The 23,985-nt window shown below is 42.9% G+C and overlaps 1 protein-coding gene across 4 annotated transcripts in view; it reads right to left on the bottom strand.

Moving 5' to 3' along the window:
• Nucleotides 1–23,985, bottom strand: part of LOC149153388 (hydroxyacylglutathione hydrolase 2, mitochondrial-like) — a 323,641-nt gene that overhangs the window by 109,419 nt on the left and 190,237 nt on the right. For all 4 annotated transcript variants that reach the window (XM_089438429.1, XM_089438432.1, XM_089438430.1 and 1 more), the window contains exon 3: nucleotides 5,715–5,918. In XM_089438429.1, the coding sequence (XP_089294555.1) occupies nucleotides 5,715–5,918 (204 nt within the window). The remainder of the gene's footprint in view (nucleotides 1–5,714; nucleotides 5,919–23,985) is intronic.

Below are 23,985 nucleotides of genomic sequence, written 5' to 3'. Positions count from 1 at the left end.
TCCTACACCCCTCATCAAGGAAATCTGATATGGTTCTACGCCTTAAAGATGATGACCCTGTGCCTCCATGTCCATATCCACTGCCTTGGGAGGATGCTGAAGGAGTTCTTTGTGATTGTGAGCTTGGTTCAAAGAAACCCCTTGATTTTTTTGTTCTGTATTGGGCTTCCTCCTCTTCCCTTATGTATTTGGCTCTATCTGTTGTTGACACCGCGGCACAAGTTTTGATTCCTATTTGTTTCTCTCCATCCCATGGCCTTTTCCCGCAGAGGTGTCTTCTAGCACGGGTGTATGAACCTGTGTAATTAGTGTTGCAATGGGGGCAATGAAATTTAGTGGTTCCACCCACTCTCCCTGTTTCAGCCCTGTGAACATATTTCCACAATGGAGTTTGGTCTTGTTTAGTTTTTTGAGGGTCATGTTCACCCTCCTCCACCTCTTCCTCACTGGGGTTTTCACCCATTTGACTTTCTCCGGCTTCTTCATCCCCCTCTTCAGTTTGGGGCCTCCGTTTCCTACTCTCCAACACCATAATAACCATAAAAGGGACCAGGAAGAGGAAAATGCCAATAAATATAGCCAGGTCCATGGTGTTTGATGTTTGTAGGGTTTTGATTCTTGAATCTGCAAATTAATTTAATTTATTGGGATTAATTAATTTAATTTAAATACATGATCTTTAAACTCAAACAACTAAATTAAATTAACTAAATTAACTACCTAACCAGCTAAACTAACTAAATTACTAAGTTACTTACCTCTGCAGGCTTGCTCCTCGCTCCTTGGCACTTGCTCCTCGCTCCTCAGCACTTGCTCTTCGCTCCTTTGCTCTTGCTCCAGCTCCAAACTCAAGCTCAATGAAGTTATAATGAATTTTTTTTGGCCCATTGGGCTTATAAAACTAAAAAAAAATTCTAAATTTTTTTATTTTTTCGGGTCCGGCGGATTTTTTTTCCGCCGAACCGCTCCCAGAGCGATTTTTAATGTCCGGGAGCGATCAGGGAGCAATCGCTCCCCGATGGCTCTCGGGCATTAAAAATCGCTCCAGGAGCACCGGAGCGATCGCTCCCTAACAGACCAGGGAACGCAAATTTTTTTAAGGGAGCGCGCTCCCGAAAATCGCTCCCGTCCGAGAGCGATTTTGGGAGCGCGCTCCCGAGCCGCTCCCGCCCGAAGCGCGCTTCGGGAGCGGGTTCGAGGGGGGGGGCGCTCCCCCGCAACACTGTTCTGAGGTATCTTCGAGGCACAATTACTCATGGACTGAGATACACTGCCATAAATGTGAGCCTGCATGGTTATTCTGATGTTGATTGGGCTGGCAATGTGGTGGATCGCAAGAGCACTTCTGGATGTTGTTTTTCTTTGGGTTCTGCTTCGATATCCTGGATGAGTAGGAAGCACAAATCAATTACCTTGAGCACCGTCGAGGCCGAATACATAGCTACTAGTATGGCCTCCTGTGAAGCTGTCTGGTTGAAGAAGCTCTTCAGTGAGCTATTTGGACATGTGTTGGATACCACCGTGATCCTCTGTGACAACCAGAGTGGGATCCGATTATCAGAGAATCTCATGTTTCATGATCGCTCCAAGCATATCGATATCAGGTACCACTTTATCCGGGATATGGTACAACAAGGAGCAATAAGGCTCCATCACATTGGGACTGATGAGCAGGTCGTCGATATTCTGACAAAGCCCCTAGGGAAGGTCAAGTTCTTAGCCTTCCAAGAACGACTTGGAGTCGTGGAGAGACCCTCTTGTGAGGGTCCTGTATGATATGGACATTGAGCTATGGGAGCTCCGAGGGGCTTGGGGTACTTCTTGGAGCAATGAGCAATCATAGGGCGAGTGGTTTAGCCTTACCCTGTGATACCCCTGGCGACATGTAGGCAGGATGAGTGGTTCATCCTTTTCCTGCTAAGACATCCTACCCATGCAGTCTAGGACTCATGGGAAGTACCTCTCATCTAGTCAATCAGTAGGGAAATGAAGATAGGGACCATAGAAGTACTTATGGACGCATCGTGTACTACTGTACTCCCTATGCTAGGATGACCGATATTGATCTGGGATCAATTGGAACTGACTTCGGGTCAATAAGAGTGGTATGAGACACTCTCTTTTGATTGGAACTAACTTCGGGTCAGTAAGAGTGGTATGAGACACTCTCTTTTATCTGGGACTAACCTCGAGTTAGTAGAGAATGGTATGATACATTCTCGATCACTTCTTCTTCTTCATAGTTTAGCAGAGTAGAACAGTGTAGAGCAATGCATTGATGGCAGAGATAGTACAGATTGGCAGATGGAGTTCTCCCTAGTTGAGAGGGAGTGTTAAAATTGGCAACTAGGGCCAAACTCCACATGGGTCATCTTATTTATGATAGCTGATATTTTTCTTGGATTCCTCTCTCCGAGAGGTGTAGGATTGATCTAAAGATCATCCAATTCCAAAATGTGAAAATGAAGATATGAATTTATTTATATTATGGACAAATTGTCAAGGTCGGCCCAAGCAAAACAGGTATTCAAACCCCCAACTCATCCTCAACGTTGCCTATAAGGGGAGACCTCAAGTCATTTTATCATCATCTCATCTCATCATCTCTCTCTCTCCTCTTGTGATTGGGTACGCAAATCTGGGCAGCTGTCTCTCACATGTGCAAAGGAAGAAGGATGAATTCTGTTGACTGCATTGACCAGCGTTGACCGAGCTGCAGGATTGTTGTTTGACTGCGTTGACCTGTTTTGACTGCGGTTTGGGTGAGGTATCTCTGTCCTAGCAGGCTGCAGATTTGGGCACTAAAATCGAGGCAATCTGGCCTCTCCTTTGACCAGCGTTGACTGCCCTAGGGCTGGCCGTAGGTTGACTTTCGTTGACCAGTTTTTGACTAGACTTTTTCGGACTGTTTTGGGCTGATTAGGCTTGCTGTTGGAGGCCGAAGTTGACTGGGTTTGACCGAGCTGATTAGAGGAAGAATTCTGCCCTGTTTGACCAGCATTGACTTTTCTGGTTAGGGCTTTTTGCTGCTGTCATAAATTATCAGATTTGTAAATTGTACTATCTCTCTCTCTGCTGAACTATTGAAGACTATAAGAAGAATTGATCAAGGGTTTCCCCACATTGGGGTTTGTCCCTCACTAGTGCCACATCTTGTGTCCTCTTGTCTTGGCTTGTCTTCTACTGTTTATGTTTATGTTCTATCTGCATTTTACTATCACGCTGATTTGCTAAACTGGATATTGATATTGGGCTAATAAAGAAATTGAAGTAAATTGCTCTTAAGCATAGAACATATCATTGTTACATAAAATTAACACTAACCATGCAATAAATCAAAATTGAGCAAAATTGATATTTACTTAGTAAAATACTAAGTAGGAATATCACATCCACCCTTGCTGATCAAGATTGGTTTCGGTGGTGAAACCATCCACACTAGACGGTCATTAATGAGTGATCATCCAAATTCCTCACAAGTACTCAATTGAATAAGTTCATTTGCAGGAGATCGTGGAAGCTGAAGGAGAAGTGCTTCATCATTGGGGCAGTCCATAATTTATCTCTTGAGGCTCAATTGAATTGAAGGGGCCAAATTATCTTGGAGGCCGATTTTAATTGCATCAGCAGATTAACTTTAACTGCAGAGATTAAATAATTAAGAGGGCCAAATTTCCCTCGGAGGGCTAAATTACATCTGGGAGGCAGAATTTATCTGAGGAGGCCGAACTGACTCGAGGAGGCAGCATTCTCTTGGAGGGTCAAGCTGATTGAGACAGATCGTTTTTATCCTTTGGAAGCTGAATTCTTCTTGGAGGCAGCCATTCTTTTCTTCAGGTTATTGCAGCCAAAATCTGCCACTTGCTGAAGCATACTCCAGGTTCAAGAAATAAATCTTTATATGTAATTTACCTGATCTAGTTTAATAAAAGTTGGCTGTTGTTTTCGGTGGTGAAACCATCCACACTAGACGGTCATTAATGAGTGATCATCCAAATTCCTCACAAGTACTCAATTGAATAAGTTCATTTGCAGGAGATCGTGGAAGCTGAAGGAGAAGTGCTTCATCATTGGGGCAGTCCATAATTTATCTCTTGAGGCTCAATTGAATTGAAGGGGCCAAATTATCTTGGAGGCCGATTTTAATTGCATCAGCAGATTAACTTTAACTGCAGAGATTAAATAATTAAGAGGGCCAAATTTCCCTCGGAGGGCTAAATTACATCTGGGAGGCAGAATTTATCTGAGTTGGCCGAACTGACTCGAGGAGGCAGCATTCTCTTGGAAGGTCAAGCTGATTGAGACAGATCGTTTTTATCCTTTGGAAGCTGAATTCTTCTTGGAGGCAGCCATTCTTTTCTTCAGGTTATTGCAGCCAAAATCTGCCACTTGCTGAAGCATACTCCAGGTTCAAGAAATAAATCTTTATATGTAATTTACCTGATCTAGTTTAATAAAAGTTGGCTGTTGTTTATCTGAAGAATTTTATGGTGCAAAAAAATATTGGGTTGTGATCTATCTGAACTATTGAGGTGTCTTATTATTTTTGAAAAATGTTTGAACAAATACTTGTTGCACAATGTTTGTAAAAAGGCCTAAAACAAAAATTTTAAACAAATTAAATTTTCTGAGAGGAATAGGAATATTTTAGCAAAGGGGACATTACATGCAGTCTTTTCAAAGTGTTTTCTATTGATATCTCCAGCACAAGAGTGCTTAATATAAGAAAGTCATAGCCCACTCTATCAACAGGGTAGAGTTTGAAAAGAATGGTTTTATTATGTTTGAACTTTGAAGGCTCAGATAGATGCATCTTGCTACGTTGAAAGGTGTAGCTCATACAACAATCTATCCTCATGTGAGATGTTCATACAAGGCATCTTTCCTAAGGTGTAATATATATGTTCTGGAAAAGCATCTTTTGGCAGAAGTATCAGAGATGGTAATAAGTCAGGCAAAAAAGTTCAGAATGAACCAAACTTAGCAGAGTGAAAGTTAAAAAAAGAAGACACGTGTTGCAGAACTTGGAAAACTTTGGCAAACTCAAAACAAGAAAAGAGCAGGAATAGTTTAACAGACTCCAAGAAGCAGGAAATTTAAAGGCATATTTATAAAAAATACCGAAGTATAGATAAGAATGTGCCGAATCCAACAAGTAAAAAGCTAGATTTAGCCCCAGAGATTAGCATGATCAGTTGTTGTCAATGCTGTAATTTGGGCATTTCATTGGCTTTGCACAGGCAGGTGCTCGGTTCAAATCCCCCCTGGGTGAAGCACACCAGTCTGCACTAACAGAACTACTAGGGATGCCATCCATGAATCGGGGAAGCATTATTTGTGTTTCCCCACAAATTTTCTTTGGAAAAAAGGGAATTTTAGATTAAGGTAAAGACAATAAATAACACAGGATGCAGCATTATCTAATATCCAAAACAAAACAAGGAATACACAAAGTAAACTCTCCTCCCTGGTTTGTGATCAGCTGGAACATTCTTGAGCATGACCAGCAAGGTTAAACGCAAGAATTGGGAATTTAAAATTCATAAACATTATTTATCATTTGTTGTTTTGCCCAACGTGTTTCACTGGAAATGGCAGCAAACATCTCACATGGGACAACTCAATTCAAGATCAAAATATGTTATAAGTTGTGTTGTCAAGTTGCCCTCATCCTAATTACATGAGTTTACCTTTTTGATTAATATTTAACCTACCTTGGCACCATATGTGGCTTTCAATTCCAAGTTCCCGCCAGTATGATCATAGTGATGATGAGTGTTCAGAATATACATCAGCTTGTACCTTCTCTTACTTAAGATATCTATTATTGGTCCAGGCTCAGAAGGATCCACTATCCCTGTAGTACCAGAGCTTGAATCATGCAATAGATATGCATAGTTGTCTTTTAGGCATGGAACCTGCAGCCACAAAGCCATATGTTATTGCAACGATCCCCACTTTCCCATCTTTTCCATCCACAGATAAATATATGCAAAGAGATGTTTGACACTATATCAATGATAATATCACATCAATCAATGCCTCAAACACTACATTGGAACACAATTTTGGATCAATAATGTGGGATGTCAGGCAAATAGAAAGAAATAGATTACAGATGCTGACATTGCCATAATAGTACATGGTAAACAAAAGGTGATATCTGCAATATATTCAACACTAAATTGACTACTAATCACTATCATGGTTCATTAGGGCTATGAAAGATGTAATGAGAATATACTGATGAGAGGGCATTCATTGTATTCATAAGGATGCTTTAGAATTTTGATACTCCATATGTAACAAATAATGTAACCATATTTACACAAGCCACACTTTTCTGATTCAACTGACTCTTGAAGCCAACCATTAAGAATCTAAGTGAAGCTCACAACACAAACAACTAAAATTGACCATCATCGAAAAACTGTTTAGCAATGTGAGTCCAACCAGAATATATTAGACAGTTATCATGCATTTTCACCATTACTGGATGCCATTCAGGTAGAAATATAACAAATATACCCAACCTAAGCTCTGAGGTTTTCAAATTGATAAAGGAAACAGCTTAACCAGGTTTCCCATAGCAGAAGCCTTTTACAACCCGCACAAGATCAAAAGACCATGAGTTGTTCATTACTACCTGCTCCTATGGGCAAAAGTTGTCTCCATATGTGGTTCAGACGCCATTTTGTCAACTGGATACCCCATAATGTGGTAAGGCCTGTTAAGAGTGGTAACACTCAATAAAGAGTTTTGGGGAGTACTAATGTTAAGTGGATCATAATTTGAGTTAATAACCCATATTAGCTATAAGTTAGTTATAGAGGTAGCTAAATAATTTTTCACAGGGTGTGTAAAAGAGAGCCATGTTGATATATTCAATGACTCCTTTGCTAATAAAGAATGCATTCTCCTTGTAGTTATTTATCTCTCACAGTCATGAGACTTGTTAAACTATAATGGTCACTTGATCATAATGTGACCTTTATTACACATCTAAGTCATTTTTCTTGAAATTCTTCAGCACATGGTAATCATTCTAGTCTGATTTCTATCCTACCTACTAAGTTAAAAGAAAAAATCAAAACTGAAATCTGATTTTTGCTAGGAACTGAAACACATCAAACTGAGGAAAGTGGCAACAAGTACACAAATCTGAATAAACCGACTAGGAGGTACAATAAGATAAGAAAATTTTATTAATGTCCAACAAATGACCACAAAAGTAGGTCAATGGGACTGAAGAGTACATATATTATGAATACAGTGTGGGAGTGCCAATGCAACTCCTAAAAAATGCCAAAAATAATACAAAGAAGGAAGCCTACAAAAGTATAACATCAGAGCTTCAGAACATAATATATAAAACTGCGACAAAGGTATGGTGATACAAAATACTGACTTTGTTCAAGACTAAAAATGTGGACAACCCATCTCAAAAACCTATCAATGTGGACACATACTCAACAACTGTAATATTCCTAATTGGAATTTAACAACTATTACCAAACAATGGACTAGGAACAATAAATAAACTGGAACTCATACACAATTAAAACACCAAAATGTCCAACAACACAATTTGAGCCATTTTATTAATTTTATGATAAAAGAGTACATAAAATGAGCTGAAATTTTGGAAATTGGGTTTGCTATGCAAGCTAAGCCGAACCCGGAAAAAATGGCCCGAACCCAAGTGGTATAAATGGTCCCGGAGTGATCTATGCACTATCTAGAAATAATATCCTACTGGCTGTTGGCTGGAATGTTGATATTAGGGTTGAATACTCCTTGGAATGCTCTGAAAATTTAGCTATGAACTCCTCTCCCAAAACCCAGAAAAACCCAGAAATGGTTTGGCCCAACTCCAAGCCAAAATTGAGCCCACCAAGTGATGCAAATTCCCCAGCTAACTAGCAATTCACCCTGCTATAAGAATGTGGATTTCAAGCCTAAATATTGCCCAGAAAATTCTATAAAAATAGTCAGACTCCTCTCAATAAACCCACAAAAACCCAGAAAGGGTTTGGGCTAAATCCACCGACCCTTGGTGACCCCCAACAAGTGTGAATTGCCCAATCTGGCAAGAAAACGCCCCACAGTTTTGATGCTACTAAATTATGCCCAAATCTACCACAGGAAATTTCTCCCAACTCTGGCTAAATTCTCTACTGAGAAATACCTCCTATCTTCAACCCTTATGTCTCCCGCCTCCACTTCTTTAAACCCCTACGCAACACTTGGTCAAATAGCTTCTACGCCCCTGCCAAAGGATAGAAAAATCGACCTTGGTAATAACCTCCAATCCAACCCGGTGAATCATTGTCCAAACTCCGGTCTAACAATAAGAAAATTCCCTGCAAAAGCCCGAAGCCTCTAACGCACGCGTGCTCCCACAATGTGCTCCACAAAAATACCTCTGTGCTCAAGAAATGCGCATTGTTGAGTAAACTCCTGCAATGATGTCCCATGGAAGCTCTGAATTGAGCTCCCCAAATTGTCTCACTAGGGAGACACTCGAAGTTCTTCGAAATAAGGATGGAATTCCCGCTCAAAAACTCCTTGTGCTAAACAGCATGGATTGTCTTGGCTAAGCAGCTCAAGAGAACTAGTGTTAAATTGTCAAATAATCAAAAGATACCAAATGGAGGCCTCCAAGATCTATTTATAATTGCTATCCCTCTCCCTTGGTGGTCCCCACCTTCCACTAATAAAATATTACTTTATCATCATTCTTCATTAAAATAATAGTTTCCACTTTTCACCCACAAATTAATATTTTCTCCTTTTTATTTAATATCACCAAAAATTGGCAAAACTCCTCAGTGAATTTTGCACTCACAAAAATTGGAAATATTACAGACCTCCCCACCAAAAATTGTTTGTCCTCAAGCAATATACTATTGCTCCAAACGTTGGCCTAGCCACTGAACCACTCCTCGTTGTTGAACATCCTACCATACTAGTGACGCTCCCCATGTCAACAGTGAATCACTAGAACCCAATGGAAGATTTGAATGATCTCCCCCTGTAGAAGCCAACTCACCCCTAAGGGTAGCTAAATCGCCAAATCCTATTGTACCCGAATCCCATGCTAGTTTTAGAAGGGCGCCACCATGATGACACTACGCCACTCTGACTATGACAAACTGCCCATCATGTTCAGACTGTATCCTCCCCTCCTAAAACCTGATGGTGGAATATCCATGAAGGCCAAGCTTATCCTACCCAAGCAAGTCCATGATGTCAATGTCTACCGATCCACTGTCAATCTCAGTCCTAAGCAGAATCAGGATAAATATATCTCGCCATACAATGGAGGTTTTAGCGATCTCCCATGCATCACGACTCACACCCAAGGTGAACCAGATCACCCTCTCCCATGATCTTGCTCATCATAGAATGGAGTGTCCTATCAATCAACTGGATCCCTGGATCCCATAGCCATACTAGAGATACACAACTTCCAAACCTCCTTGCCTGTGGTTGTGACCTATTGCTAGCTGTTGGGACCCATTTTGTGCCTTGTCTATGACCCCTATATGTATTTGATAGATGGAACCCAAGTATTAAGAATCTGTCTCGTGAATGCCAATATGACTTGCCCCTACCAGACCACACTGAAATCTGGGTTTTTGTGGGTATTGGAGAGGAGTCTATGGTTGCATTTTCAGCGTGATTTCAACAATATTTAGGCAAGAAATCCACTTTCTTTCAACAGTGTGTTTTACTAGCCAGCGGGCAATTTGCACCACTTTGTGGGTTTCTTAGAGAGTTGGTTTGGGGCCAATCCCTTTTTGGGTTTTCTTGGTCTTGTTGAGAAAGTGCACCAACTAATGTATAAAAAAAAATTGAGCACTTATGAGGGAAGCTTTTCCATTTCCTATCCCACAACAACAGAAGAAATTTATTGGGTTAGTGCGGAAATTGGGGAGGAGCTTCTACAGCACTTGGGCTTCATTATTATCACCTGAATTTTGCCTTGTTTGCTTGTAGCAAGCCCAAGTTCTACTATTACCATCTATTCTACCCATTCTGCTCATATTAATAAAATGGCTCAGAGCTTGGTTCATATTTCTGGTGTTTAATTCATGTGCTTGCATGTTTTTGAGATTGCAATTTGTAGTTAGTTCATAGTCTCTGTTATTTCCTGTATTTTCCTATTAGGAATATTACATTTTATCAGATCTAGTAGTGGCTTCAACTAGTCTTAGATTTGAAGATCAATTGGATGGAGCATCTAACTTCTTGTCCTAGAAGGCAAGGGTGACCTTATTTTAAAGGAGCATGACCTACGGGAGATTACAAAGAAGATTGTTCTTATACAAACAAATGCATCACTCAAGGAAACTCTTGAAAAGGACATCCGAGCCCAGAGAATGATCATGAATGTTGTAAAGGATTATTTGTTCCTACACTTAGCAGAGAAGCAATCAACCAGAGATATGTTAAAGGCTCTAGTGGACTTGTTCAAGAGTGATAACATGAATAAGAAGATAATCTTGAGAAAAAAGCTTAGATCCATCCAGATGTCGATGTCTAATAACATTACCATCTACTTCATGAAGATCATCCACATATGGGATCAGTTTTTAGCCAATAGGTAGAAAGTGGATGAGCCAAACTCGTCAATGTGACACCAATGGGTTCACCAAGCCATGGGAACCATTTGTTTAGGGAGTTTCTGCCTGGGAGAATCTTCTTAATTGGGAAAGGCTTTGGTATGATTGCATCCAGGAAAAGGCTCGAGGGGAGTCTAAGGCCAGCAAGCAAGAAGATGGAGAGAAGAACTTGGCACTAGTCATTCCTTCCAAGAAGGGCAAAGGGTTCCAAGAGTAATGGTGAGAGATCATAGCCAGGGAAGGACTTAAGCAAGCTCAAGTGATTCATTTGCCACAAGAATGGGCACTATGTGTCACATTGTCCAAATAAGAAGAATGGAAAGTGAAAGTTGCAACAGATAGCAACATCAACAAAGGTACAACTTGATGAATCTGCATCGAAGTTTGAGAAGGACTTCTCATTGATCTCTTGTCTATCTACTAACACCATCACCAGGAGTGCTTGGCACTTTGAAAGTAGTGCATCACACCATATGACAGAAGCACAAGAGTTGTTTAAAAGTCTAACAAAGGAAGACTTATGGGTTCATGTGGACTTTGGTGATGATACTTCGTACCTACCATTTTATGGGTAATATCCCTAGGAGAATTTTTTTCTCCTAGATGGTCCTCAACCGACAATCAGCATCCCCTTGCAACCGTCAGCTAGCCCATTCTGCCATTTGAGCCAGCGATGTGGTCCCTCATCCCTCTGCCATGATCGTATGTTTGAAGGTGGGCTTCTCAAATCTGAAGGTATGCCTTGTCATTTTGAAATTGAGTACTGTAGTCTGCTTATCATGGACACTTCTGGGAATGGATTAATGGGAGGACTCAGTGGAAAGAATGGACTAGGTCTATGCTTTTGTCCCCTAGACCCCTTTTAGGCATTAACCTTGGATTCTAGTCCTATGGAATCTTTTTTACTGACCATTTGGTTCCAGGGATGGTATTTCATAGGAAACCTCGATTTTGGTTGCATGATCCCGCTCCCTTATCCGCTCATATTACCCTCTTTCCATTCATCCCTACCCCGTCCATCACTTCTCCCACCTGGGTCCACATTCCTCCATCGGGTCCACATAGGGTCAGCTCACCCCTTCCCCTTGCCCACACCTTGGGTCATGGCCTGGAATGAAGCCCGAAGGTTGATGTAGCTAAAAGGAAAGTTAAAAGCATATATGGCCACATTCAATAGGAAAAGCACCACAAAATGCAAAAGATGGTCGGGACAAAAAAATTTAGCACATGGGCAAAAGCCAATACATGAGCTCTACCCCATCATCATGGCCATCACGTTGGTTCCATCAGGTTCTATGAGCCTTCTTCATCATATAGGAACCCATGATTGTCCAAACCCCTGGTGGGCGACGAACCACCCCACCTTACAGGAGGGAATTCATTGTATGTCTTATACATCATGATCTAACCCCTTGAGCCCCGAGCAGTTAATCAAAGAAAATCATAAAAAGGCAAAATGCATATAAAGAAGGGTGGAAAAATCAAGGTCGAGGCGCCTCATGTACCACGATTGCTCCCTCCTACACCTTATAAACTCAAGTGTGGGCTTCCCTCTTATTAGCTACCCTTATGCCCCAGAATGTGACCTAGGGTTGCCCCTTTTCGTTCCTTACCCCATTCACCTACCTGCCACATGCCACCACCTTTTGACAGATGTACCTTGACTATATTATCCCCTTTAGAAGCAGAAACCACCTAATAGGGTACTTGGTTAACCCCATTGGGAGTTTAGGAGACATTGGCACATCCTGAAGCCCATTATGGAAGGGCGGGCCATTATGAAGTCCCCACCTGTGGTCCATGATTAGGTAAGCTCATTTGCTCGATTTCTCTAATGACTTGTTGTACTAGAGCCCCAGGGGATGCATTGGATCTTATGCAGGATTGCAGGTGGTTTCCATTTGGGGTTTGGTCTTCCCTATATGGGGTTCTAATCCTCCAGAGGGCTACATTGTCACATATAGGGTGAGCGTTGAGAGCCATTGACCTCCACAGCAGCAGATTACACTTCATGGATCCCCACAGCCATTCAGAGATTGCTCGTGCTTCACTTATTGTACGAGGAGGATGCACCTAATCCATCACGCCCAACTAGTCCCAGATCTACACCATACACTTGGCAGATGATCCAGAACTTCTATGATGATGTGGCATCTCCTACATTATCATCCTAGCCCTTGAGGGCAACTTACAGGCATCTTCGATTTGTTTGGAGACCCATGAGGACACTTTTGTGCCCCCACAGTGATTTGGAGCACCACAAGTTATTACAAGGGGCCTTGTCCACTACTTTAGAGAGTCCTATTCTTCATTGTGGCACCCCAAGGCTAGCACTTCCCAGGGTCAAAACAACATCACTGAGTCAAATCTTTGATCCTTGCCACCTTGTCTAGGGTAAGAAAATCATTGATTATTCCATATTTTCCTCATACCCTAGACTAGGTCCACTTGGCCCCTTATGGTCCCACTCCTTCAAAGGACTATTCTTCAAGAACCATCTGGGATACCAACTTTGACAGGGATTTAGGGTGCGGGAAATTCCTTTCAAAGTCTATTCTCATACACCTAACCCACAAAATCCTCCTCCTTTCCTTAGAAGCACATGGTCCCTTGCTTAGAAAGCAAGCAAGCCCCATTATTCAAAACCTTCTTGGAAAGGGTCTGGGTCACTCATATCCATTGACTTATCACTCATCGGTGACTCGACACATATCGGGTCTCCTCCCATCGATGAAAGTCCGTAAATAGACGGGAGCCTTAGCTAAGGTGACAGTGGGCTAAGACTCCATTTGTTGCCCTTGGCCTAGCATTTTCCCTTTAGGGATTCCCCGTTAGGTCCCCTACTAGTTTGAGTGGTAACATTTTGGCGTCGTTGCCTGGGAGGAAGCAAGTCTACCTCCCTAATGAATCATTGAGGAATTGATTCATTGACAACATTTATAAGTATTCCTCTGGTGACTCCACTCATTGTCCAATCCCCTAGTTTACTTGAAGGCGACAACATTCCTCCTTTGATTAGGGCTGCTGCAAAAAGGGGAAAATGATGTCCATCACCTGTTGGAACCTCCCTTTTCCTGGAATTCGAAAAAGTCAGTAATCAATCTCCAGAAATAGCATCTACTGCAAGCACTGACTCCGAAAGGGATCAACCCAAGATGACCAAGAGTTAAAGACACTTGGTTAGTGTCTTTGCCTCTTTGAAATTAAGCAACAATCCTAAGTCGTTACCTGAAAAATTTAACCGATGGTTGCCCAAATTCAAAGGGGTTGCTCCTTGGACTGCCCATGGTTTTATTGAAGAATTATTCTGGCAGTTGTCCCCTAGATTGATATTTGATGAAGATAGGATAATGATGCTATTTGCCTTATCACTTGAGGGACAAGCAAGAGATTGGTATCTTAGCCTTCCCCCTGGGTGCATTAAGGACTCCGATGAATTTGAGGAACTATTCATGAAAAGGTGGTCATGCAATGCCCAAGGGACCTTCAACATTGAAAAGTTTTACCAAATAACCAAGGGAAGGAAAGATGTGCGAGAATTCATTCAAAAGTTTGATAGGGTAGTCAAAGATATACCTGATCGTTTGAAGCCATTTGAAGCCAACATCCTTGACAAATTCATAAAAGTCATGGGTGGCCACCTCACCTATGTGTTGAGGGATAAGAAACCATCTACCTTGGCCGACGCTAAGGAAATGGCAATGGAAGTTGAAGAAAACCTGTGAATTTCAAAGGTTGATATCAATGACCACCTTAAAGCTAAACTTGAAACCAAGAAGGAGAAGTCCAAAGATCAACACGAAGAAATTCTCCTCGCTATTCTCAAAAGGATGGATAGGTTCACTGAAGAAGCCAATGCACGCGACAAGGTTGTCATGAATAAAATCACCACCTTAAAAAGGGCCCAAAAATCGAGTTATATCCCTAAAGGAAATCCTTTTCCCAAAACGCAAAATGAAGAAGATAGGCCTAGCTCTTCTCAAATCCCAAACACATTGGCCCCAACTAATGTTGTTGAGCCAAACTCTTCATCGAATGATGAGGAGAGTGAGGATGAGCAAACAAATGAGCAAGCCAATCTTGCGGAAGAAGATGTCTTCAACATTTTGCTGGGAGGATCATACACACATCCTCCCATTAATGAGGTCACCCTTAAGGAAGAAAAGAAAGAACCCATTCTTAATGCCAATAGCCACAGAAGGTACAAAAGGGTCCAATATTCCCGCAAGGAAAAGGACAAAGAATCCTCACCTCCTAAAGAATCACCTAAGGAAGATCCCTTACCTAAGTAAGCCCCTCCTAAAGAATCCATCCCCAAAGTTCCTCCCAAGAAGAATCCTCCAAAAGTAAATCAAAAGAAGGATCCTACTAGGAAAGAATACAGGAAGAAGGAAAAGGGGAAGGAAGTTAAACTTGACATAGAAATAGGGGTTGCTGTGGGAAAGATGACTATACCTGTTCCCCTAAAGGAAATTGTTAAGCTTCCCGAGCAACAACAACAACTTAAGACATCCCTTGGGATTCAAGATGAGGAAATACTTGAATAATTACAAAACATTCACAACCTCGATCCAAACCAGGGCATAAACCCTTCTTGCTCACTTTGGCTATCAATGACCTCTTCCTACACAATTGTATGTTGGATTCTGGTGCTTCCGCCAATAGCATGCCTTTGAATATTATGAAGCAATTGGGTCTCAACATCACTCGACCATATAAAACGGTGTGTGATTTTAATTCCAAACCTGTGGAAGTGGAAGGCATCATCAAAGATCTTAAAGTCTCTTTAGCTAGGAATTCTGATATATCCCTCCTCATGGATGTCATTGTGATGCAGCAAAGCTGCAATTTTTCACAATCCTCGGACCTGTGGTTTATTGGTCCAACGTATGGACGAAATCATCTATTACGCAACCAATCTAAGGGGCGTCAAAATTAAAAATCAACATATAACATTGAATCCTACACAATACGTATCTACATTAAAACTCAGAAATAATTCATTAATAAAATATTTACATAAGAATTATTCTCATTCCTCACTCTCACACTCCTACATCATACATGCCTCTTAGGCTCTCCTCAATTTATACAAATGTATTAGAAGCCAAGTAGGTTCTAGATCCCTTAACAAACTCCAACAATATCTCTCTTGATCCCTAAAATCTCTCATCCAAATCCTAAAAATCCTCTAATTCCACTTTTAACTCAACTAATCCTCTATTCTAGGATCCCCTAATCCCTAAGATCTCTATGAGATCTTTACAAGTCTATCATCACTCATATTCTCTCATAATTGAGAATATTTACAATTAAAACCTCACACGCATATTTTTCACTCAATTTATTAAAAATATACAAATATATTATAAACATCACACTCCCTGAGTCAACCAAATATATAATGATTCTCTGAAGCAGGATGCTCCTGCATCACATTGTCACTGATATACCTGATGTGTTTGGGATGTTGTTATCCCAGAAATGGGGAGCTACCGTTGGGGGCATGTTCAAATGGATTTATCATACGCAACCATTCCCCAATCCGATGGCACCCCTCTTATCCTTTATAGGGAACCTGCTTATTTGCCACATGTGATCAAGCCTGGACCATATTATGAGACATGCGAAAGCGAGAGACCTTCCCATATTCTCCCTACCCAGGAAATTCGAATCCTTAAGCAACCAATCTCCCAAGCAAGCAGGAAGTGGAAGCCTAAAAAAGAATATAAGGTTAGGGATTTAAACTTGGTAAATAAGGATCCATACCCATCAGGATTCATGGAAGGGTTCGGGATGACTATTACTACATTGCTAAACTTAACGATGAACTTTGGCCTGAGCCGATCAAATTAAGTCGTATCACCTCCTTCCTTGAGACTTGACATTGTATTATATGCATGGTAGGGTAGGATGCATTGCATGCTGATTTTTGCATTAGAAATAATGTTGCATGATATTCCTCATCATAGATTAACTACACTTACATTTGCATATATTTATATTTTTTGTTCATTTTATGGCCTAACATATTAGCATGTGCGATCATGAGACATTGTGAAAGCATGTTGCCCTGTGTTTTGTTCATCCATTGTATGTGCAGGTGACAGGTCTACGATAACCAAGAGATTGTTGGAGTTCTCATGACCTCCCATTCGAGTAGCTTCGCCCACTTCTTCGAGAGATCATGTCCCAGTTGGAGCCAGATGTTACCCACCATTTTATGGGTAATATCCCTAGGAGAAATTTTTTCTCCAAGATGGTCCTCAACCGGCAGCCAACAACCCCTTGCAACCATCAGCTAGCTCATTGTGCCATTTTCTCCACCACTTGAGCCAACCATGTGGTCCCTCATCCATCTGCCATGATCGTATGTTTGAAGGTGGGCTTCACAAATTTAAAGGTATGCCTTGTCATTTTGAAATTGAGTATTGTAGTTTGCTTATCATGGACACTTATGGGTATGGATTAATGGGGGGATTCGACAGAAAGAATGGGCTAGGTCTGTGTTTCTATCCCCTAGACCCCTTTTAGGCATTAACCTTGGATTCTAGTCTCATGGGATCTCTTTTACTGACCATTTGGTTCCAGGGATGGTATTTCACAGGAAACCCCGATTTTGGTTGATGTATATCCCTACGAAAAATTAACAATAAATATGGAAAGCAAACATAGACAAAAACACCATAAAACAATGAACACACAATCAAACTATAAAATTGCACCAAAAACTGCGTTGCTGATCCGGATTTAAACAGGAACGCAACAAATTACAGAGATAACCATATACACAAAGATGCAGCGGAAATAATACTTCATTTCATTAATGGAAAATACTGAAATATGCTTACAACCAGAAATGGAAATAAACCAGCTAGGGCGATGGTAGCTTATCTCTGAGAAGAGATGTGGTGGCTACATGCCTCTGAACTCTATTACAATGAGGCTCGAAGGCCTATTTATTGTTGAGAAACAATGGAAAACTCTTAACATTCCAAAACCTAACGCTAGAAGATGAAACGCCAAACTGTGGTCCCTGTTTGGCTAAATTGATACACCAACTTCCCAGGGTCGTAACTTTGGCATACGATCTCCGTTTGACGCATACAATAGCTCGTTAGAAAGATCTATCCGAGCACTGCCACTTTGGGAGGCAACATGGGTCCATGGACCCATGTTGTTCTAGATTTCCCAAAAAACGTCGTTTAGGGCCTCAAAACGGCTCCGGAAGTTCAGGATCTGAAAAACTGCTAAAAATAGTAAGTTGTGCTACAATTAAAGAAACTGAAAATGCTGAGAGAAACAATGGTGGGGGTCCAGGTGGACTTGGCAAGTGGCCACCAATATCCACGTGGATCATTCCTCCCCCCTTAGGAAGCAATGGTCCCCATTGCGTTGAGTTCCTCCATGAGATGAGGAAACTTTTGCTGAACTTGTTCCCTGGTGAGCCACTTGCCCTGCTGAAGGAGTTGGCCTGCTTTGACAACTCGATACAGTTGGATATTCTGTTGGCGAGTGTTCTTGATCTATGTGTCCATGATCCGATCAGTTGCAGCTTGTTCCATGCAATCTGGATTTAATTCTGTGGGTGTGAGCTGTTCTGCAATGTCGGATGTGTCTAGCAATGGTGGAAAGTATGGCCGAAGGCAGTCCACATTGAACACTGGGTGCAGGCCAAGGAATGGGGGAATGCTGAGCTCAAATGCATTGTCTCCCATAGCCTTAGTAATGGTGTAAGGACCATATCGGAGTGGTCTCAGTTTCCGATAGGCTCCAGTAAGGCGTTCCTTTTGCAAATGCAACCAGACTTTGTCGCCCACCTGAAACTTGTGTGGCACCCGATGTTGATCATGTCGCTGCTTGTACTTGGCATTTGATTTCTCCAGAATATCATGGACCTGCTGGCGAATATGTTGGATGCGCTCAATGAAGCTGGTGGCCTTATCTGTTTCGGACTGGACATGCGCTGAATTTATGTGAGTAGCTGCAAGTGGCATGGCCACATCAATGGGGCATAGTGGCTGGAATCCCAAACCCACCTGAAAAGGGCTATGGCCAGTGGAGCTATGAAGAGCTCGGTTGTAGCTGTGCTGAACATAGGGGAGGCTCTCGTCCCATGTGCGTGGATGCTTTGAGTTATACATGAGCAGAATGTGCACGATCATCCTATTGACAACCTCTGTCTGGCCATTAGTTTGAGGATGAAAGGCTGTGGACTTCGTGAGTTTGGTGTCCAGCATTGACCAGAGACTGGACCAAAATGTGCAGAGAAACCCACTGTCCCGATCTGAGATGATAGACTGTGGGATCCCAAAGTGCACCCACACTCGTTCAAAGAAGAGTTTAGCAGTGGCTTCTGTTGTGATATTCTTCTTGCAGGCCGCCATAATGGCCATCTTTGAGAATCTGTCGACAACCACAAAAACACAGTCATTTCCATGCTTAGTGGAAGGAAGGCCTGACATGTAATCCATGGAGATGGATTCCCAAGGTCGACTAGGGGTAGGCAACGAGGTATAGAGGCCGTGCTTCTTGATGGTCGGTTTGGCAATGGCACAGGCAGTACATGATCTGATGTACTTCCCAACATCCTGTCGAAGATTCGGCCAATAGAAATAATTTTGCAGTACTGCCACTGTTTTCTCAACCCCAAAATGCCCAGCAGCGCGATTGTAGTGTGCTTCCCAAATCATCTTGGCACGCTCGCTTGAAGGAACACAAAGGTGACCCAGGTGGCATAACAGGGCATCCTGGAGGTGAAAATCTGGAACATGCCGACCCTCCAAGAGTGTCTGGTATGTGTGGCTGAATTCTGGGTCGCTTTTGTAAAGAAGTGGCCAATCAGAAGTCTCGTGCCCACAAGAGTTGAGCACGGTGGTTAACGCCATGATTGGTGGTCGACTGAGGCGATCTGCAACATTATTGGTGCTGCCCTTCTTATACTTGATATTCAAGTGGAACTGTTGCAGGTATGTAGACCACTTCTGATGGCGATCATTCTGCAATTTCCCTTGGGTCTGTATGAACTGCAGGAGTCGGTGGTCTGTGTGGATGACCGTTTCCTTCCCCAAAATGTAATGCTTCCATTGTCGGCAGGCCTGTACAATGGAATACATCTCTTTATCATAAGTGGGGTACTTCCGGACTGTGTCTGAAAGTGTTTCACTGTGATATGCCACTGGATGTCCATGTTGAGTAAGGACTGCCCCAATAGCATAGTCAGAGGCATCTGTCTCGACCTCAAATGGTTGTTGTAAATCTGGTAACGCGAGCACTGGTGCCGTGCAGAGGCGATCCTTCAACTCCATGAATGCCTTCTGTTGAGATTCAGACCAAAAGAATTTTACTTTCGCCCCTCCCTTGGTGACTTGACTCAAGGGCCAAGTAATATGAGAAAACCCCAACACGAACCTGCGGTAGAAGTTGGCAAGACCTAGAAAGCTGCGGAGCTCTGTTAGAGTGGTTGGAGATGGCCAATCCCAAATGACTTGGATCTTGGCTGGATCGACATGCACCCCCTGTTCATCAATGATGTATCCTAGATACTGAACCTGGGTCATGCCAAAAGTGCATTTCTCCAAATTGGCACATAGCTTGTGTTGCCGCAGTGTTTGGAGAACCTGTCGGATGTGGTGGAGGTGCTCTTCCCAACTCTGGCTAAAGATCAGAATGTCATCCAAGTATACTACTACAAAGGAGTTGGTGAATGGCCGCAAGATGTCATCCATTAGCCTCATGAAGGTTGCAGGAGCATTCATCAATCCGAAAGGCATAACCAACCATTCGAAAAGGCCCTCCTTGGATTTGAAGGCAGTATTCCACACATCAGAGAGTTCGATTGGTACCTGGTGATATCCTAACTTCAAATCAATCTTGCTGAAATATTTCGCCCCCTTTAGTTGGTCCAGGAGGTCATCAATCCGCGGGATCGGGTACCTATTACGGACAGTGATCTTGTTCAGCGCCCGATAGTCAATACAGAGTCTCCACGTCCCATCCTTCTTCTGTACCAACACGATTGGGCTCCCACAAGGCGATGAACTCGAACAGATGTGACCTTTCTGCAAGAGCTCCTGAATCTGCCTCTTGATTTCATTGTTCTCCAGAACAGAGCGCCGATAAATTGGTCCATTGGGTAGCGGCGCACCTAGGGTCAGATCGATGGAGTGCTTGACCTGACAGTGCAAAGGAACCCTTGCAGGGGAGGTGAAGATGTCCTCGTACTCCTCCACAACCTTGTCCATCTGTAGTTGTCGTGCAGAGGGACCCCGTCTGGAGGCCGCGGCCACCGTCTTCTTCTTTCCTTGAGGGCGTATCATCAGGAAAACAAATTTCCTGGTTTTGGAAATGATCTTACTGCATTGTTTTGCAGTAATCAAAGAGATGGCGGTAGGTGGTGCTACCTCTGGTATCCTGTACAACTTATTTCCCAATGTAATAATAACAGCACGGGGCCTTAATTCATACACAACATGTCGCTTCCACAAGTATGGCTGTCCTAATAATACATCACAAACTTCAAGGGGAGCAATGTCACACAATACCTCATCCGTGAAGGGCTTGATGTTGTATGGAAGGCGACACTGCTGGCTCACGCGAAGATCTCGTCCTTGGTGAAGCCACCCAATTGTGTATGGTTGTGGATGCGCTGTGGTCGGTAAGCCCAACCGCTTCACGACCTCTGCCGAAATGAGGTTCTTTTGACTCCCGCTATCAACAATGAACTGTATCGGGGAGCCCTTTACCCACATCTGGGAGTGGAAGAGACGCTCCTCCTCCTCTAGATCTTCGGGTTCATTTTTCTGGATCTTGGCGGTAGCAACAGTGGCACTGGGATCCGCATCAATGATCTGCTTCCCTTTGTCATTCCCCTTATCGGGTTCTGACTCATAGTCGGAACATGCATCTGATTCTGAAACCTTTAGCTCAGCCACCAGTGACTGCTTGGCCCGACACTCACTTGTGTTGTGGGTGGAGCTCTTATGGAACTCACACCATTTTCCCGTGTCCTTTTTCGGCTTCGCGGCGCTGTTCTTTGATTGCAGTTTCGGCGGGTTGTCTTGGGTTGTCCCGCCTTGGCTTTGTCCTTTGTTCTGTGGTTTAGGGGCACCTTTCCCCTGCTTTGGATTCGCAGATCCAAAGTCTCGCTTCTTTTGTTTAAACTTCTGCTCGACCTTTAGGAATTGTATTTCTTCCTGGATGTACTTGTGCAGGTAGCCACAGTATTTGAGTATCAAATGTTGCTCTGAATCCTTGATACCCAACTTTGTGCGAAGGGTATGGAAAAGATTGGTGAACTCCAGCACGTCTTGGTCCCTTCCCTGCCGCAGCGTGGTCCACTTTATGTATTCATCCTCATAGCTTCCGACAGGGTAGTACTGCTCCTTGATGGCATCCCAGAATGAATTCCAGGTGGGTGCGGCTGAAAATAGTGAGATAGTACTTTCATCCTTCTGCTCGCAGTAGGTTTCCCACTAGTCCTTGACGTGGGGTGCTGCTTTGAGAAGAGCGAAAACAATCTTTTCCCGACTCGAAAATTCATGAACAGAAAAATAACCCTCTAGCAGATTTAACCATTTATCTACGGCATCTGCGTCTATTTGACCCTCGAATATGGGGATTTCAAAATTAACTTGTATCTTAAAGGGTGTGGCGTTTCCAGAGTAGCTGCTGGAAGCCAATGCGTCGCTTCTGGGTAGCTGCTGAAGGATCTGGGCAAAGTTGTCCATCATCGCGTTCCGTTGTCGCTCAAGGGCTTCTTCAAGCAAGATTTTGATGGGATCTCCTACCCCCTCGTCTTTCTTCTCATCCGCCATGGGAGGCCGTCGGGATTTGCGAGGCTGGTCTTGCAAAAGTTCGACCAGTTCAAGCCCTAACTCCTTATATCCCGACCTTGTTGGGGACATGCAAAGAAAAACAGAGAAAAAGCAGACTGCTCTGATACCACTGATCCGGATTTAAACAGGAACGCAACAAATTACAGAGATAACCATATACACAAAGATGCAGCGGAAATAATACTTCATTTCATTAATGGAAAATACTGAAATATGCTTACAACCAGAAATGGAAATAAACCAGCTAGGGCGATGGTAGCTTATCTCTAAGAAGAGATGTGGTGGCTGCATGCCTCTGAACTTTGTTACAATGAGGCTCGAAGGCCTATTTATTGTTGAGAAACAATGGAAAACCCTTAACATTCCAAAACGTAACCCTAGAAGATGAAACGCCAAACTGTGGGCCCTGTTTGGGTAAATTGGTACACCAACTTCCCAGGGTCGTAACTTTGGCATACGATCTCCGTTTGACGCGTACAATAGCTCGTTAGAAAGATCTATCCGAGCACTGCCACTTTGGGAGGCCCCCAGATTTTCCAAAAAACGTCGTTTAGGGCCTCAAAACGGCTCCGGAAGTTCAGGACCCGAAAAACTGCTAAAAATAGTAAGTTGTGCTACAATTAAGGAAACTGAAAATGCTGAGAGAAACAATGGTGAGGGTCCAGGTGGACTTGGCAGGTGGCCACCAATATCCACGTGGATCAGTTGCTAAGCTCTTTTATTAATAAATGTGGGTGTACAATAAGGTGTTGGAAGGAATGCACCTAGGCTTGCTCAAGGCAAGCTAGCAAAGCCCCAAATGACAAATAAGACACCCTCCTCTGATCTGCTGCTATGCTGCTCAAGCTATATTCTGAAGATGCCCAGAAATATGTTGTTGGCTGAATAGATATGCTGCTAGGGCCCTCTCTGATGCTCAAAAAATTCCGGGAATTTAACCCCGTGCTTTCCACCAATAACCCACAAAAACCCACGAAGGAATTGGCTAGATGTTGACCTCGGAATTACAGCTCAAATTTCCCCTAGCTCCTCTAGCTGCTGGCTTAATTCGGACCCCTGTTCGACCCCTCAAATTTGCCTAAAAATTCTGCCAAAATATTTCTGAGGTCCTTGTCAAAAACCCAGAAACGGTTCGTCCTAGTTTTGACGCTCCAAAATTGACCCCAAATGCTTGGCCCCTCCTCCACAAACAGAAGATGTAACCTGCAACAGATCCTGTGTTTGTTGCTCCTCCAAAGTGCTGGAAAATTCCCCAAAATAGTTGCAAACTCCAAGCAAGGGCTCTCCTGGACTCCTCCTCAAATCTCAGGCCCAAATTCCCTTCACTCCGCAACTCCCAAGTGTGCCTCCTCCAAGCACTGCACAGTCCTTGCGCTGCTGCTAGTGTCTCCTCCCCACAAACTCGCACTCCCACTGCTGGAACAATCAGAACTGGATGAAACTCCCTCCTTGGGCTGGCACTCGAAGTCCACCGAAGCAAGGGTTGAGATCTCTGCTCGGAGACACTCGTGTGCTAAACA

Source organism: Pinus tabuliformis, chromosome 9 (genome assembly GCF_031772625.1).
Source record: "Pinus tabuliformis cultivar Carrire ecotype Pingquan chromosome 9, CPIR1, whole genome shotgun sequence".
Classification (NCBI taxonomy): domain Eukaryota; kingdom Viridiplantae; phylum Streptophyta; class Pinopsida; order Pinales; family Pinaceae; genus Pinus; species Pinus tabuliformis.
Note: the sequence above shows the minus strand (reverse complement) of the source record. Positions and strands in the feature narration are given on the sequence as shown.